The sequence below is a fragment of the Odontesthes bonariensis genome, chromosome 1, assembly GCF_027942865.1.
Source record: "Odontesthes bonariensis isolate fOdoBon6 chromosome 1, fOdoBon6.hap1, whole genome shotgun sequence".
NCBI classification, from domain to species: Eukaryota; Metazoa; Chordata; class Actinopteri; order Atheriniformes; family Atherinopsidae; genus Odontesthes; species Odontesthes bonariensis.
In genome coordinates this window covers 13,248,370-13,266,691 of record NC_134506.1, presented here as the reverse complement: position 1 = coordinate 13,266,691, position 18,322 = coordinate 13,248,370, and the positions used below count along the sequence as shown (strand labels likewise).

Sequence of the window (18,322 nt, the reverse complement as noted above, 5' to 3'; positions counted from 1 at the left end):
TGCTGGGAGAAAAAAAAAGAAGAAAATTCTTGGACCGCTGTTTGTCTCTTTTGACTGTTAATGAGACAAAATAGCAAGTTTGCTTCAGGGTAAATGCTCGCCCCGCCTCCCAGTGCAAACCAAACTGAGCCTCCCGAGGCTAAGCCTGACTGTTTGTGTAACATCAGCACAACCATGAAGAAGCTTTTCACATTAAGCATTTATTGAGCTGATGCATATGTTGCTTTCTTTAATCAGTTTTTGTTGGAAAAGGTTCCAAAGGCTCACAGCACACATTATTTCTGACCTCCTACTTAGATTTAAAAAGCACAGCTAACAGTCAACTGTTCTTTACATGAGCATCTTCAGTGCTTTACCACCCAAATTCATCTGCAGAACAGCTCTGCAGATTCAGATTTTACAACAACAAAATACTGCAGGAAGTATCTTTGATGATACAAACTAGTTCAAATCTGGACCAGAAATTTCTTCAAACATGTTTTGCATGTAAATGCACCAATGATACTCAAGTAAAAGTAGCAAAAAAATTCAAGTTTGGAGTGAAAATGTTCAGAAAAAAAATCAGGAAATGATAGTAATGGATTGTTTTTACACATGCATTTGATATGAAAAATGGCCACTTCTGTTATGGCTTACGGGGGTTGGTTTCAGTTTACAAGTGGATAACATAATCTGCAATTAGAATAAGTAGTAACTACAGCTACAAAAGAAATGTAGTGGAATAAAAAGTAAATGATCTTTTTAGGGTCTTAAAACTGATGCTGCAGTCCATCGCTGCAAATGTGGTGTATGCGACTATGACCAAGATAATTTATTACCGAACTACACAATGTTTTAATGCTTTAAAGCAGGGGTCTTCAACGTTTTTCAGGCCAGGGACCCCCAAACTGATGGAGAGTTGGAGCAGGGACCCCCCTACTATTTATATGGCATACAATTGTGTTTTATATTTAACGGGGCCTAGTGCCGTGTATAAACCTAGCTACTCTGTTATTGTACATTCAATACTAAGCTATTCAAATAATACACAGATTAATATATTCATGTTTTTATTTTAAACATGTGCAAGGTACAGTGTGGCCGTGCCACTGCCATTTATAAACAAACACCTTGCATACAACACTGAGCTATTCAAATAATCCACAGATTTTAACTTTAAACATGCATGTAGATGGGACAATGAATCCTCAAAGCATCTGTGGATGGCACACGTTTGCACACAATTTGTGAGAAAAAACTGTTTGAAAAAGAAAAAAAATTTAAAAAATTTAAAATCGTCTAATCAACCAAAGATTTCGCGACCCCCCTGCATTACCTCCGCGGACCCCCTGTTGAAGACCTCTGCTTTAAAGTAACAATAATGATTATGATCTGCTGAGTTTGTGTTGTGTGTGTGTGGGATCACAAAGGGACCAAGCAAGCTGCTGTGCTGCAGCTGCTCAGAGTTTGTGGCTCCCTGGTGTTTTGGTTTATGAGGTGTAGTTTGTGTCTCCAAATGAGGAGCATGCGTGGTAGTCGCCCCCCCCCCCCCCCCATACATTTTTAATAGCTGCTAGACTCCCGGGGCTCTTTTTCCCTGTTGAATTTCAGATTTTCACAGCTTTTTCTCCTGAACTCATTTACAAACGCCCCCACCACAGGCTTCCTTTGTCTCCGGTACATCTCAGTGTCATTTTTCTGTTAACTCCACCCCCCCGCTGCTGTTATATCTCCTCGTTGTTCTCCATCATCAAAGCTGGTTCAGTGATTATGATGGTGACAGATAAAGACTTCTGTTGTCTCTGCTGTGTAAAGTGCACCAGTTGCTCATAAATTAGCAAAATACATTCATTACCTGATTTGGAAGCTTAAGCAATCGATTATTTCATTTCAGTTTAATGATTGTTCCTCTGTCACTGGAGTTCATTTAGATGGCAGAATTAGGCTGAGCTGAAATTGACAGGTGTGTCTGCTCAATAGCACAAATGAGACAAGATGAGCAGTGAAAAATGATTTGGCAGAGCCCGGGGGAGAAGCAGATCCTCTGTCGACGGCAGACTGCTTAGATAGACAGTAATGAGGCTGGACTTCTAAAAGAATCCTTCAGCATTTTGGAAATAATTCTTGTTCTCTTTCTTGCAGAGAAGAAACCGCTCTCTCAGCTCTGTCATTTAAATGTGAAGTGAAATCCAGGAGCAGCTAAATGTAACTGAACACGAAAGACTAGAAACAGCACATTAAACTCTCTCCAAAAGTAACAACATTATCCAGGCATCCCCTGTAAATCTCACTAAGATACATTATGTTGCATTTTGTTTGTCTAATCCGTTCAGACAAGTGTTAAAACTGAAAATACCTTTGACAGATAGCAACCAGAAGATGTACACAGAAGCTAAGTGCCAAGAAACAGAAGCTCAAGATATAACATGTTGTTAGAGCCTGGCTGGTGTCCTGGCAATCTCAGTTTTTACTGGTCTAATTTACTGGTCTGATTTCTATCTTTCTGGCAAAAACAAACACAGAAAAATAACAATAAACTTTCAAATGTTTTGTTATCTTTTCTTCATTCAACATAAAAACCCAGAGGTGAGTCTGGTCATTGTAAAGCCCATTTTAGGGTAATTTACTGGCTCATAATTTGATCTGAGGGGGTCCTCTAGAATAGGGTTGCCTTTGTATTAGGAGAAAATGTTATTTTTCTCATCCTGCACAGTGCTGAAGCACCTTATGGCTCTTTCTGTCCGTCACTGCGACCTCTTTGTTCAGTCTTCGCAAATGCATTTTTACATGTTGTAGCATTTTGCTGCCACTTTGGGACCGCATCCTAAATATGAGGAACAATCTGAGCACTGGGCTGCCCTTTGATGTGCAGGGGCTATTGTTGGTCCTTTAGCTTTTCTCTGCAGTGGAAAAGACAGAAGTCAAAGTGGACAAAGTCCTGCTTTGTGATGGAGTGAAGCTACATTATCTGTTCTCCTCACACATGCTTGTTGTCAGCCCCTCCTGGATGTAGCTGATTCAAGCTAACTTTCAACCAACTAGTCTTGGATCAGTGCATCTCTGGAGCATATGTGCTTATCAAAAGACGGCACAATTGTCCACAAATGTAAGAAATGTCAGTCTGCAGGGCCTGAGAGCAACACAAAAAGGTACATCCATGAAAGTATAAAACAGTCCTGATTGGCTTTCTTTGTGCATTAGCAGTGAGAAGTGACAGAGCTGCATTGGGATGCATGTGTCATGCTGGAGGTGCACTGCTCTTACCAAAGATGCTGTTGTCACTCAGAGGATTTTTATGATGCCAGCTTGCTGTTTGTCGGCACATTGTGATACTGATATGGCTCAACCGCTGCGTGAAAAGGGCATTAGTTTATACGCCTGTGCATGACAACAGCCCATTCTTTGAGGTTTGCTAAACTAGCATCATAGCAGGCTTTATGCAAAAGTGTTTCACGATGATGTCGGTAAGTAACAGCAAGAAATTCAGCAGAAAATACAGAGTTTGACGGGAAGCTTTTGGGCACAATTTGGATTCAACAATGTTCCAGAAAAGAAAGAGGAAGAATTTCACTGTAATAGTTGATATGACCTTTCTAAAAACTATACTCTTTTTGGTGGTCAGTTCTGTGTAAATTCTGTTTTGCCATGTCTACATCCAAGACTCCATTTATCATATAATGATAATGATGAATATAATGCATGCCAAAGTTATAAAAGAAACAAATTCTGCCCAATCGTCTCTGCATTATTGAGCTGCTTTCTTTGCACACAGTGCACTGAAATACATTCTGAAATCAGAGCTCTTTTGTACTGAATCAAACTGAATTTGAATCGGATCACGTGATCTCTAAAGATCAACACAACTGAAGGCAAGGGGAAAACCCCCAAAACTTATTAAGACCTCTTTATGGCCCCTCTGAGATTTTCATTGCTAAATTGTAGCCACTTGATTCTTCCGCAACCAGCTTTTCCTTTCCCACCTCCTCTGAGACCACAAACCACACGCAAATAAAATCAAATAACGCAGGGTTCAACAGAGTGTTAATTTCATCAAATGGCTAAATATATGGACACCATAAAGCCCATAGCATTGAGGCACCGGAGCACCCGGGATTTACTGTAATGTTATCAAAGCCATCTCAAAGGCAGTAGAGGAGGCTGGAACAAAGGCCAGGAGGAGACTCAGCTTATCTGGTTTATGCAGGGCTAATTACAGGACCTGGAGACAGACTGGCTGTTAGGAAGGACAGTAATAACATTAGGGAAAGAGAAGGAATGTGATGCATGCCTGTGAGGGACAAACTATGGCTGGATTGTATTAATGCCAGAAGGTAATAAAAAATGCAAGTCCTTCTCAGGTGTCTGTGTCCCTCACAGGATCAGAATAGCCTAATTAGGATGAATTATTAATCAGCATTGTTTTTTTCTCAGCAGTTTCACAAAGAGGCTTTTCACTGTGAATAATCTGTTTCTCCCAATGCTAAGCAGTCAGGGCTGTTTAACATGGCACTTATAACCTGAACTGACTCTAAAAGTAAATCAGCATCTCATTGGGTCTGTTTGAATCTCTTTTTCCTTTGGAAGGTTGATAACTGAGAGAAATACCTCAGAGGTATCTCAGTAGCAGCCATAACAAGAGCTGTTCAGGTTATTTGAATACTGAGGGAAGAGCTTCATTGCTTTTTTTTTAATTACGTCCTTTGGCATGGAAAACACCGGATGATCCTTAATGAAAGAAAGAAGGTAATTCCATCCCACAATTCTTTGCTGCTGCAACTTTTAAACCAGGGCTTGACTATGTTCATCCAGTTGTACTAACTGGGATTTGTGTGGATAAATATGAGGACATGAGTTTAACAAATTCAATAATAGTAAAGTTTTATTTTATAGCTTATCATGACGAAACAACACACATACAGCCTCTATGTAAAGACATGACAGACTGCACTGGACAAAGCATCCAAAGCACCTTTTGTTGAACATTTGTAGTTTCAGTGCTTCAGACCTAAATCACAGTTTAATGAAAATGTGGATGGATTCTCATTGCAACGTGGTCGTCTTGCCTGAGTCCTGACAAATTTCTCATACCAACTTTCCTTAACCCTGTGAGGTTTACCAACAAGGTCAAGGGAAAAAAGACAAGAGGAGGTCATTTAAAAAAAAAAAATCAACCGTACCATTTTAATAAGAAGCAGCTGAAAACTGAAAGCAGATGGATTTTTGACAATTTTTTTGTTCAATTCAATTCAATTCAGTTTTATTTACATAGCGCCAAATCACAACACATGTCATCTCAAGGCACTGTAGAAATACAGTCCAATCAGAATCCAATGAAATCGAATTAATCAAATTCCAAATCAGTCCAGTTCATACAAAGCTGATTAAAAAATTTTACCCAGCTCAGGAAACCAACAGATTGTACCAAAACTTCTCTTCGATTTAGTCTCAAATCCTGAGCGTGCATTGTCTGCAAAGTAAAGAGAAAACTCCCTTTTAACAGGAAGAAACTTCTGGCAGAACCGCATTCAGGAAGGGCGGCCATCCGCCTCGACCAGCTGGGGTGTGAGAAGACAGAAAAGAGGGGACAAACACCGCAACACCAGGCCAGGGATGTGGAGAAAGAGAAACACACGTTAATGACAACAATAATGTCATATGCACATGGAGAGAGAAGAGAGCAGAGTGAGGAAAGGTGCATCATGGGAGCTCCCACAGCAGTCTAGGCCTATAGCAACTTAACTATGGGATGTTTCCGAATCCCCTGAGCCATCCCATAACTATAAGGTTTATCAAAAAGGAAAGTTTTAAGCCTAACCTTAAATTTAGAGAGGATGTCTGCTTCCTGGACATATACTTGCAGCTGGATCAACAGAGAGGGGCCTGATAACTGAAGGCTCTGCCTCCCATTCTACTTTTAGAAACTCTGGGAACCTCAAGTAAACCTGCAGTCTTAGAGCAAAGTGCTCTGTAGGGAAAATATCCAACTATGAGATCTTTAAGATATGATGGAGCCTGGTCATTAAGAGCTTTACATGTGAGGAGAAGAATCTTAAATTCTATTCTGAATTGGACAGTTTTCTCTAAAACTGGAGAAATATGATCTCTCCTGCTACTTCTCATCAGAACTCTGCAGCATTTTGGATCAGCTGAAGGCTTTTCAGAGAGTTTTTGGGACAGCCCAATAATAAAGAATTACAGTAGTTCAATCTTAACATAACAAATTCATGGACTAGTTACTAGTTGCTACAACTACTGTGATTTAAAAGGTTTCCTGTTTCCAATGAAATGTAAACACCATGTGTTTTCTTCTCTGAGTTGTGGACATTTATGACTGTGGCGACCTGTCCAGGGGGCTTCCTGCCTTTGGCCTGAAGGCAGCCGGGATATGCTCCAGCCTCCCTGCGACCCTGAATTGGATTAAAATAATACTATGTAACTTCTCAAAAAGCCCATTATGGAGCTCCCCCTACAGGCTTGGAGGTAATGTACGGTTACACTGTCGTAAATACAACACCCTTTCGCTTTCACGTTTCACGTTTGTTGATGAACCGGCGAGGAGTCAGAAGGTGCAAGCTATGTCGACCGAGAAGGTAAGAGTAATCAAATGTACCTGGGAGCGTGAGAGGGGTCTATTTGTTTTTGCGGTAGGTGTGCCAGAAAGCAAGTCGAAGTACTTCCGCTCAGCTCCCGGGCCGCTCCAGCAAAGTTACATAGCGCAGTTTTTCCAACTCAGACCCCCGAAGGGCATAGGAGACAGGCCAATCGTAATATTAAAACTCATTCTAGCCGAACAATTTTTTTCAAGCTGTTATTTTAAGATAGAAATGTTACATAGTATTACTTTAAGTGGGTGCAGAAAATGGATGGATAGAAATATGACTGCTCTTTATAATTGGGAAGAAAAAAAAGAGTTCCTGCCAAGAATCACAACTGTGGAACAAATGACCTGAAACTAGTTCAAATACAAAAATGAAAACTGCCAACAAAAACAACTGAAGCTGACAAGGTAACACGTGGCAGCTGCACATTTAGATGAAAATTCACTGCGGCAAATACAGAAACCGTTTAACTGGCTGTCAGAACACATTTATGGGAATCATGTTTGGAGTTTGGAAATGACAGGGAGACTTTGATTTGTGCGTGGTATTTTGAAGCAGAAGCGTCGGTTGAAGAAAATGGTGTTTAAAGTGAAAGAGGATGTCAAAAACTCTGACAGCAGGTGAAATATCAGCTGACACATACAATGTGAAACTGGAGATGAACTCAAACTAAGATTCAAATAACTAACACTTTTAACGCACCTAAATGTGGAGAACAAGAGGTGAGGGATCTGAATACTGAGGACGACTGAGAAGAGGTTTCATTTGTGAGTCTTACACTTAAAAAAGCCGACAAATAAGTGATCAGAGGGAAGGTTTGACAACTAAGTAAGAATATTGATGATTCATTAAATCAGCCCACTGGTCATTGCATAGTTTTATTGACCTGTTTTGCTGTTTGGCACCAATTATACTGATACAGACTCTCTGTAATTAAAAACCTAATTTCCAGAAAATTGGGGAATAAAGAATATCCATCCATTATCTTCTGCTTATCCGAGGTCAGTCCAGGGTGGAAACCCAGACATTCCTTTCTCCAGCGGCACTTTCCAGCTACTCCTGGAGGATCCCGAGGCTTATCTGGGCCAAATGCGACATTTCATTCCCCCAGCTTATTCTGGGTCTGCTCCAGAGCCTCCTCCCAGTTGGATGTGCCTGAAAAACCTCCAAAGGGAGGCGACCCGGAGGCATCCTAATCAGCCGACTCCTTTCCATGTGGAGGAGCAGGGGCTCTACTCCTCACTCCATCTCTGAAGCCCACACTGTAATGAATTTCAGCCACTTGTATCTGCAACCTCATTTTTTCGGCCACAAAATAAAGTAAAACAAAACTTTTTAATTTGTTTGAGCCTTTATCAAACTGAAACAAGTCCAGAGAACTGTTTCTAAATGTCTTCACTGTCCATCTTCATTGTACCTGAAAATATAAATAAAGTTCAAATTTACATGGCAGCAACATTGTTGAAAAAAAAAAAAAGCTGGGATAAAGTCATGTTTACCTTTGTGTTACATCAAGCTTCCTATTAAGTACTCGTTTTTGTAGTTTGGAAACTGAAGATACAAATTTTTCAGAGGAATCTGTGTCCATTCCTGCTGAACCCAAGATTCCAGCTGCTCAACAGCCTGTTTGCTGTTTTCTCTTCTACAAGATGCTCCATACTTTTTCAGTGGGAGACAGATGTGGACAGCAGGTGGGTCAGTAAAGCACATTCACTCTGAGTTTATGAAGCCACTCTGTTGAAAGTTGGACAGAATGAGGTCTGACGCTGTCCAGCTTAAATAACTCCCAGGTAAACATGTCACCTTGATGGGCTCGCATGTCTCTCTGAAATTCCAACACACACCTCTGCATCAGCTACCTTCATGTCACCGATGACAGCCTTTTTCATCTTTGGTACAGTGCCTTGCGAAAGTAGTCGGGCCCCCTTGAACTTTTCAACCTTTTGCCACATTTCAGACTTCAAACATTAAGATAAAAAATGTAATTTTTTGTGAAGAATCAACAACAAGTGGGACACAATCGTGAAGTGGAATGACATTTATTGGATGTGTCAAACTTTAACAAATAAAAAACTAAAAAGTGGGGCGTGCAATATTATTCGGCCCCCTTGCTTTAAAGGTGGGGTCTGTGATGTTTTCTGGAGCATTTTTTATCATATTGTCTGAAAAACCTCCTCACGACCCCATTGCACCCACTAAAATAGAATGTTTGGAAAAAAAACGAAATCTTTTGGTCCATTGTAGAGGGTGTAGCAAGAGGAAATGTCTGACCAATAGAAGTAATGAGGAGAGTTATTTCTATTGGATTCTGACACGCCAATCAACCGTCAGCCCCCCTCCCCCCTGCGCGTTCACAGACTCGTGACTCGTTCATGTGTTTTGAAGGCGTGGTTTCGAGGGGTGGGCTGAAGGGAGAGGCAAGGTTGTGTATTTTCAAAAATATAGCTTGCAGGAACCGTTTTTCCAAGACCTCATACCCCACCTTTAATACTTTGTAGCGCCGCCTTTTGCTGCAATTACAGCTGCAAGTCGCTTGGGGTATGTCTCTATCAGTTTTGCACATCGAGAGACTGAAATTCTTGCCCATTCTTCCTTGCAAAACAGCTCGAGCTCAGTGAGGTTGGATGGAGAGCGTTTGAACAGCAGTCTTCAGCTCTTTCCACAGATTCTCAATTGGATTCAGGTCTGGACTTTGACTTGGCCATTCCAACACCTGGATACGTTTATTTGTGAACCATTCCATTGTAGATTTGGCTTTATGTTTTGGATCATTGTCTGGTTGGAAGATAAATCTCCGTCCCAGTCTCAGGTCTCTTGCAGACTCCAACAGGCCCCATCCATCTTCCCATCAATTTTGACCATCTTCCCTGTCCCTGCTGACGAAAAGTAGGCCCAAACCATGATGCTGCCACCACCATGTTTGACAGTGGGGATGGTGTGTTCAGGGTGATGAGCTGTGTTGCTTTTACACCAAACATATCGTTTTGCATTGTGGCCAAACAGTTTGATTTTGGTTTCATCTGACCAGAGCACCTTCTTCCACATGTTTGGTGTGTCTCCCAGGTGGCTTGTGGCAAACTTTAAACAAGACTTTTTATGGATATCTTTGAGAAATAGCTTTCTTCTTGCCACTCTTCCATAAAGGCCAGATTTGTGCAGTGTATGACTGATTGTTGTCCTATGGACAGACTCTCCCAGCTCAGCTGTAGATCTCTGCACAGTGCTCCTTGGGATGTTTAAAGCTTGGGATATCTTTTTGTATCCAAATCCGGCTTTAAACTTCTCCACAACAGTATCTCGGACCTGTCTGGTGTGTTCCTTGCTCTTCATGATGCTCTCTGTGCTTTGAACAGAACCCTGAGACTATCACAGAGCAGGTGCATTTATACGGAGACTTGATTACACACAGGTGGATTCTATTTATCATCATCAGTCATTTGGGACAGCATTGGATCATTCAGAGATCGTCACTGAACTTCTGGAGTGAGTTTGCTGCACTGAAAGTAAAGGGGCCGAATAATATTGCACGCCCCACTTTTCAGTTTTTTATTTGTTAAAAAAGTTTGACATATCCAATAAATGTCATTCCACTTCACGATTGTGTCCCACTTGTTGTTGATTCTTCACAAAAAATTAAAATTTTATATCTTTATGTTTGAAGCCTGAAATGTGGCAAAAGGTTGAAAAGTTCATGGGGGCCGAATACTTTCGCAAGGCACTGTATGAGCAACTGTTTTTCTGCCCTTCTGAGATGAGCTCGTGTCCAGAGAACTTGAGTTGAAATGTGGCATCCTCTCAGGTGAATACAGTTTCAGGTAATGTTTCTGGATGCAGCAGTGGACCGGGATAATGTGGCCATACTGAACACTTTCTCATGCAGTGCACATCCAACGGTGGATTTAGCCTTTACCCCCGAGATTTCCCAAGACTCCCTGAAACTTTTCACAATATTTTGCACAACAGATTTTTGAAATACTAAAGGTCTTGGCCTTTTTGAATTGAGAAACATTTTTATTCAACTGATCAGTGATTCTTTGACAGAGTTTGGCACAAAGTGGTGAGCAAGACCCATCTTTGTGTGGATAGACAAAGCCTTTGGTGGACGCTTCTTCTATTTATAATCCTGACAGCCTCACCTGTCACCAGTTAACTGGAACGGTAGAATCATTCAATCAGTCCGAACACTGTTACTTGTATATTTTATAAACTTTTCTTTCTTCTTTGTTTCTTTGAGCATGTTGTGGGCATCAAATCTTACATTTCTTTTTTTCTAAACACAATGAAGTCAGTCGCTGAAGACACTGAAAATCATTTCTTTGTGTTTGTTAAAGGTTCGAACTAATAAACAAATAAACTACATTTCATTACACATAAAGCCAAAGACAGTCTGAGAGAACCAAACGCATTGGAGATTCAAAAGCCCACAAGAAAACTGTGAGGTTCACATAAACGGGGTCATTGATTGTAGGCTTGTGTGTGCAGGAAGGTTTTGAGTTTGGTTTTAAATGTAGACACAGTAATGGACCTCAGATCAGCAGGTAGTTTGTTCCAGAGATCTGGCGCACAGCAACTGGGAGCTCCCTGGACAGATTTAGATCAAATTCTGGGAACAACTACAAGACCTACATTAGATGACCTAAGAGACCAGATTGGGTTATACTGAACAGGGAAATGACAGATTTTCGATGTCATTTCATTTGAGAATCTTTGACAGATTTTCTTGAAATTAGCTATATAGTTTTTAAGCGGTTGTCCTTTTATTTAAAGATGATAAAACTGCTTAAACTTTGCAATGGTTAATTAGACTAGAGAAATGCCACGTAAGTACAGTCCATGTTGTAAAGTAAAATCATCTTTAAAGTAGTGAAAAATTGGTGAATCTTCTTCTTATTCGCTGAGAGGAACAGGATCCAGTGTCACCAGATAATGTTTCTACATGAATTAAAAAAGGCTAAAAACCATTTAGAACTGATTAAACCGGTTAATCTTATTATCTACTCGCACATTAAGAAGGAAAACAAAACCAGTCCCTTCTGTATGTGCATCTTCAATAAACTCATGAGTTCCAGTGAAACACAGACCAGAAGACCAGAAGTTTTAGAAAAATGCTTTTATTTATTTTTTTCCCTACACCTTCCATTAAAAAGCACATTTTAAAGCACAAAGATTTACTCTGTATATAAACGCCTCTCTTCCATGGACTAAAAAAAGAAAAAAAAAAACAACAACAAAAAACCCCCCAACATGGTAGCATTTGCACATTGTGCTTCAATTGCAAAGTCTGTACAACCCCTCTGGGTCTGAACCCCAGTAAACATCTTATTGCATAAATCACACTGACCTCAGAGGCCATTAGTAGGAGAGTTCTTTCAAATCAAATAATGAAACGTACTACTGAGATGATGGAGAGAAAAAAAAGAAGCTCTCATACTCGTTACACAGTGAACAACAATAGCAGCTCTCTTAATGAAGGCGATGCACATTGCCCTGAAAAGAAAGCAAGAAAGACAAAAACCCAAGAAGAAATCCAACACAAATCATGTGACGATAAACGACAGTTGTGCTTTTGTTAACCAAACAAAACGTAATCTTCTGCAGATGATTCCAACACACTCCTCAAATAAAACCAAAAACAACAAAAGAAAACACTTTCAAGGATAAGTTGCAGCTGTTGGCTCATTTCCCTTTAAAACTGTAGCTGACTAAACGCTAATCTCTAGTTGCACAAACCCCCTTTACAATAAGCACGTTTTACATGTTGTTTTTGCTATAATCTACTCGACCTACGCTTGAAAAACTAGCATTTCTCAAAAGGCAGTGTGTGTCTCTCCGTGTCACCTCCGAGGAGACTCAAGATCACTAAATACAGAATGGAAGTCGGTTCCACAAAAATATACAAATTCAAATGTACTTGAATAAATGACTTTGGTATAAACAACATGGAGCTTGTTATTCACACTAAACTTTGATTCCTGAATGTTCCCTTTTAACAACATAACTGTACGAAATGATGGGAAAAAGATGAACAGGAAACTGACAAAAGGAGGACCAGCGTGGACAAAAAAAACAAAACAAAAAAAAAAACACTGATTATCCGGAACCTGGTTGGTCTTCTGCAGGAAGTTTTTCAACTTTTAATATTCAGCAAATTAGTCCTAATTTTTGTAAATGAAAAGCAGAGGAAAAAGCGCTTCACTAACGTGTCGTATGGAGTGAATTAACTGGATTTCTTGTGCATTTTTCTAAGCATACAGTACACCTGAACTGTTATATGATGAATATTCTGCTTTTTCAGATTCAGACTTGATTTCTGATATTTCAGATTATGCATCCTATCAGTGGCTTTCCTATTTAAAACGAAGTTGAGGTTGAGCAAAGCAACTCAGCTGCGTCAGTAACGCCACTTCTCTTTGTAAAGTGTTTTGCATCACAATGTCTATGTTTACATCATTATTCTAAACGAGACAATATTCCACCTTTTGTGTTGAAATAAGTTCAGCATGTGATACGTCTTATCAAATTCCTGTAATTGTGTTACAAAGCGTAGTCCGATTAATAAGTCTTACCCACATTAAGTCCTACTATGACGTTGCTGCGTTCATGCCCACCAAAAGCTTTCCTTACATCCATGTCAAGAAAAACATGGAGTTTTTATTCGGGCTGCTCGCAAAAGTGTTCTGCATCGACTCTGCTGGAGCACGAGTCGTCAAACAGCAGCGCGAGTCCCAAAGTGAGATAAGTGATACTCAACATAGATCCAAGTGGTTACAGCTTACTCTGAAAATGACCTTATTCAGGTTCAGGTGATCAGAAAGTCCAGTTTACATGGCAGTTTCTCATTCAGAGTAATGTCTTCTTCAGGTTAAGACCAGAACATTGTTCTGCATGTGAACGCAGCCACTAAATCATGCTTATTCGACTAAGTCTAATTAGGGGAAATGATTTCGTCTGAAAGATTTAATCAGTTTAATAAAAATCAGCGCCCTCCAGAAATCGGTTCCTCCCGAGGCTCCTGCCTCCCATTAATAATCGTCAGCGTGGATCGATGAGAGCTTCATTGATGCTGAGGGCTCCACTTTGTTTTGTTTGAGTGCTGATTCATCCATGACTAGTGACTGTAGCGTGAGCAGCCTCTCGACCCTATTAGCCGGGTGAATTGTGAGTGTCTCCTCCTCGCTCAGCGGTCAGCGCTCGGATCAGGACTGCAGAGTTCTTGCACAGGCAGCAGGTGAGAGTAACAACGGCCTCTTTATGCTGAAGGATTCCCCTCCAGCTTCAGCGCTGCTGGCGTCGTCTGTGGAAACGCTAAGAACTGGCACACGGCTGCGCCTCTGCTGCCCACCTCCACCAAACACACACCACAGGCAACTAACCCACCTACACTTGTTTCTGGTAATTATGGTTTTCAAGTACGAGCTGCAGAGGAAGGGCTTCTAACGGCAGTAACAGAGGAGGAGAGGAAAAAGGAAGAAAGACTGAGCTACAACTACTGGTTGTAAAGAAAAGTCTGGAGCTCATGAAGTGGATTATTTTCTTTTCAGTTCTTTATGAGGGTCCATTTGGAAGAATTAAGAGAAATCTGCGCGACAGTTACAACTGACGCAGCCTTAAATCTGAGCCGCGAACGCTGCCAAAACACCTTTTAAAGAAAGATTAGAAGATTAGATTTTTTTCCAGCAACGTTTGGTAATCAGCTGCAATCACCTCTGTCCTTAAACTGACTCAGCTGCGCGGCGCGCGTGTTTTACTAACCGAGCTGCGCTCAAGGTGAGGCAGACGCCTTTCTTTGTGTGAAACACGGATACCAACATTACAGTTGCTTCAACACCCACAAATAATTATGATAAATTATTAATTAGGTGTTAAAGTCTGTTGCAGGCCTGACGGGTTTATCTCAGCGACTTGAGTACGATTATTTATTCCTCAGAGCCGATTTCAAGTAGCTTAATAGACATCTAATCCATGTTTAAATTAAACGGGGGAAAAAGGAGTAAGCTCCTTTAATTAATAGCATAATCCTCCGCAATAATTATTTGTCATCACCGTGTTTTAAAGGCGTTCAAAAAGGAAGCATCTGACTCATCTTCTAGAGAAATAAAAACCAAATATATCTTATTTTGATAATATTCACTTTTTTTGGCAACATTCTTCGAATAGTTTATGATATACTCTGTTATTCACAGTTTGTTTTGATAAACTTTGCAAATCTGAGATGAAATAGAAAAGAAAGCTCGAAGAGAAGTGAGACTGAAGAATGAAAGAATGTCAGAAGGGCGGAGTTCCCCCTTTCTCTGACATCACACATCGTTGGGTTTTTTTGGAAAGAAAACGCACTCACTCTTCCTGAATGCAAACACTCTAAAACTATCATTACAAACAATATCTCCAAGGAAACAAACCAGTAAACAAGAAAAAGAAAAACTAAACAGGAGAGCTACAGTCGATGTTGCAGAAAATATAAAACCTGCAACAGAGCACGCTGGAAAGTTGGAGTGTTGAGAGCTGCAGCTGAATGAACTCCTCCCTCAGATCGTGAACCTCAACCAGAAGCGAGACGCACGCAGGCACGCCAACAGAGCGCTCGCCTCGCTTTCAATCATCCGATCCGAACAGAATACGGCCACCCTCTTCTCGTCTTGGCTGTTGAGTCTGTGGTCTGACTAGTTGTGCTTGGCACGAATCCCTTTTAAGTAGTTTTTCCAGCGCCTGACCACATCCTTGAAGATGGGGGAGTTGTCTATAGATCCCAGCAGCTGCAGCTGGTTAATGTGCGTGGTGTGATAGTCCCAGCGAGCCAGGTTGGGTGCAGTGCCCAACATGAAGTGACGCAGGTCATAAATGCTCCCAGAGCCTGTGTCGTAGAGAGGCAGCATGGCCTTCAGGGACTCCATGCCACGGCTGAACAGCTGCCCTGCCTCCCGGCCCAGCTTCTCTCCAGCTGTCTCAGCCAAGTCGTAGAGTCCCAGCAGTGAGTAGATGAAGCCATTGAGGACAAATGAGCTGGGGGTGGTGGGGTATTCCTCATACCAGTCGTATTTGTTCATGAACACTGCCTTAACCCCGTGCTGCGCTGAGGGCACTTTGTAGGGTCCTACCGCCTTCAGCGCAGCGTTGAGGTACGCCTGATTCTTGGTGAGGAGGTAGGCTCTCACCAAGGTGGACATGGCCTGGCCTTGGGCCATGGCCGAGTACCAGCCGGGCTCCAGAGGCCGGAAACCCTCGCCCAGTTTGCGGGTGACCATGATGGGCCACCCGCCCCGTTCGTCCTGGTTGCGCAGCAGCCAGTCGCTGGCAGCGAAGAAGGCGGCCATGTGGGCGGTGGTGGAGATGGTGACGTTGTCAACGAAGCCCCGCCCGTGTAGGACTAACCGCACCACCCGCCGAGGCATTATCTGAGAAGAAAGTCCATTTTTGAATTGTTAATATTGTTCCTGATCTCTACATGCTGTATATTCTCAAAATGATCACCTGGTTCAAAGTTATGATGAAATGTATTCTTAGTTCAAATGAACAAAAATCTTTTAAAAACACTGCTACATTTGCATATCAAACTGAAGTTCAGCCTCGTTTTCTTATTTAAAACAAAAATTCCTTTGATTATATTAACTGCGCTGTCTTTTCTAGGAAATTTCAGAAAATACTTGATTCTGATCTCTTAAAGTCTATCCTCAAATTCAAAAATGTTCTATGTATGGACACAAGAGGAAAAGCAGCAAATATCACTTCTGGGAAGCTGAAGTATCGAAGCATTTGTCATTTTCATCTGGAAAAATCCCTTTGCTTCCAATTCCTTTCTACGCTGAACGAGTGATAAACTGTTTTGTTTCATCTCTAATTCCAAATTAAAAGAACAGAGGCGTTTCATACGGGACATTTTCAACTCCGATTCAAACCAACCTTTGTGGCTTTGACCGCTTTTGTGTTCGACAGCCCGACTCCCTTCCTGAGGTCGGTTAGAAGGTCTCGAGTCAACGTGCTCCAGGCTGTTCGCGACCCGATGCCGTAGGTGACGTCCCGGTCTTTGAAGGCGATGAGCTGCGTGCTGGTCACATAGTGGATGGTGAAGGGCGGGCCCTTCTCTGTGGTTTCGAGGACCACGGACACGCTGCCGTTGGACACGAACTTAATGTCCAAGCTGAGGATGAAGTCTTTGGAGTTGCCCAGCTGGAGGGAAACGCCTTCTGACGACTCTATTGGGTGGTGGGGGGGAGGCGGGGGTGCAACACAGAAATGGGGAAAGTGTTAAAGATGTGTATAATGAGCTGAAATAGCAGGAAAGGAGCTTTTACAGCATTTCTTTTAAGTGCTGTGGGCCAGGAAAAAAAATGACCGACCTCATTTGACTCACTTTAAGAGCTTCTGACAATTATTGGATCATAACAAACTATTTTTAGCAGACTGAATGGAAATCTTTTAATCTGTGTCCGTCTCTCCAGATACGCTCTCCTTTAGTGGTGTGTTCATGCGACAGCTCGTCTTTGGCTTCATCTTTCAAACATTCTCACACTCTCTAATGATCAATAAAAGCAGACGATTTAGAAATAATCTGTTGTATTTCTACTACCTGGGGTCTTGAATCGTTACTACCTGTGTGAAGCGCCTGGCTGTGTTTCTGACAGGGTAAGGGCAGACAAGCTCACATATCCAGTCACGCTTCTCATGGGATGTACGGAACAGATGTGTCACTGCACGCTGAGCTTAATTAGGGGGAAAGAAGCGAGGAGAGGGACCAAAAACAAAAAGTGAAAGAAGCCGATGCTCTGCAGCGACTTCTCTATTCTCTATTCTCATCTTAATTCCTCTTCACTTCAAAGCTCAAAGATAGAAAGTTCAGTTTCCAGGCTGCCACCGCTCCGACTCTGAGTCAGTTTAATACAGCCGGTTAGGTTGCAGCTCTGACATCATCTCAAACGCCTAAAGCAACAACTTCTTCTAGAGTGAGCCCTCCCTGGGCCCACTAAGTCTTCAAGACAAAAAAATGAAGAAAGATTTATTTATTTTTTCCTCATCAGGGCTCCCCTATGGGTAAGAAGATGAAAGGCTGTAGAAGATGAGGGGGGAAAAAAAGGCTAATGGAGTGAAGGGCTGCACAAATGTTCTTAAAGCCAGCTCAAGATTGGAGAGTGAAAATGAGCCAACAGTGAGCAGACAATTGAGAAATCGGAAGACGGAGCGATCTCACATGGTTTGAGCCGGGAGAGGCAGAGGCAGATGAGGCCGGCTGAGACACAAAGACAGTCGATCAGGGGGAGAATGAAGAGAGAGACAGCCTGGCAGGGGCCTCTGGATGACTACAGCTCTTTAATGCACTCATAAATCCATTACTTAAGGCAATGCAGAGAGTAAGTGGATTTGTACTCTGGCCCTGTGATTACTCTGCCATCAATAAAGGATGGGCAGGGAATACAGAAGAGATTCCACCTCCACTGCTCTGTTCTCTTGCTGTTTCGCAATCAGTCTGGAGACAGAGACGACATGCTGCTGGAAATATGTCAGCATAAACCACGCTGGTATACACGAGCGAGCACGAGGGATAAACGCTTGAAAACATATGCACAGTCAGGACCTGCTGTGCATGTGCAGACTAAACATGAGACGAGATGACAGACAGCGCACATGCAAGCGTTCTTCCACACGCTGCTGGCTTCTTCGGGACACGCACACACCAAATACGCTGCTCTCATTATTCACTCTATGAAGAACCTTTTCATTTGATTTTGCTCTGCAAATGACTTTAATCATCA

At 41.8% G+C, this 18,322-nt stretch overlaps 1 protein-coding gene across 4 annotated transcripts in view; it reads right to left on the bottom strand.

Annotated features, from left to right (window-relative positions):
* Positions 1 to 11,673: 11,673 nt before the first annotated feature.
* glceb (glucuronic acid epimerase b) overlaps positions 11,674 to 18,322 on the bottom strand; it is a 64,823-nt gene continuing 58,174 nt past the window's right edge. For all 4 annotated transcript variants that reach the window (XM_075474190.1, XM_075474400.1, XM_075474261.1 and 1 more), the window contains 2 exons: positions 16,476 to 16,768; positions 11,674 to 15,970 (listed from right to left, as the gene is read on the bottom strand). In XM_075474190.1, coding sequence (XP_075330305.1) covers positions 15,239 to 15,970; positions 16,476 to 16,768 — 1,025 coding nt within the window. In that variant the 3' untranslated portion in view covers positions 11,674 to 15,238. The remainder of the gene's footprint in view (positions 15,971 to 16,475; positions 16,769 to 18,322) is intronic.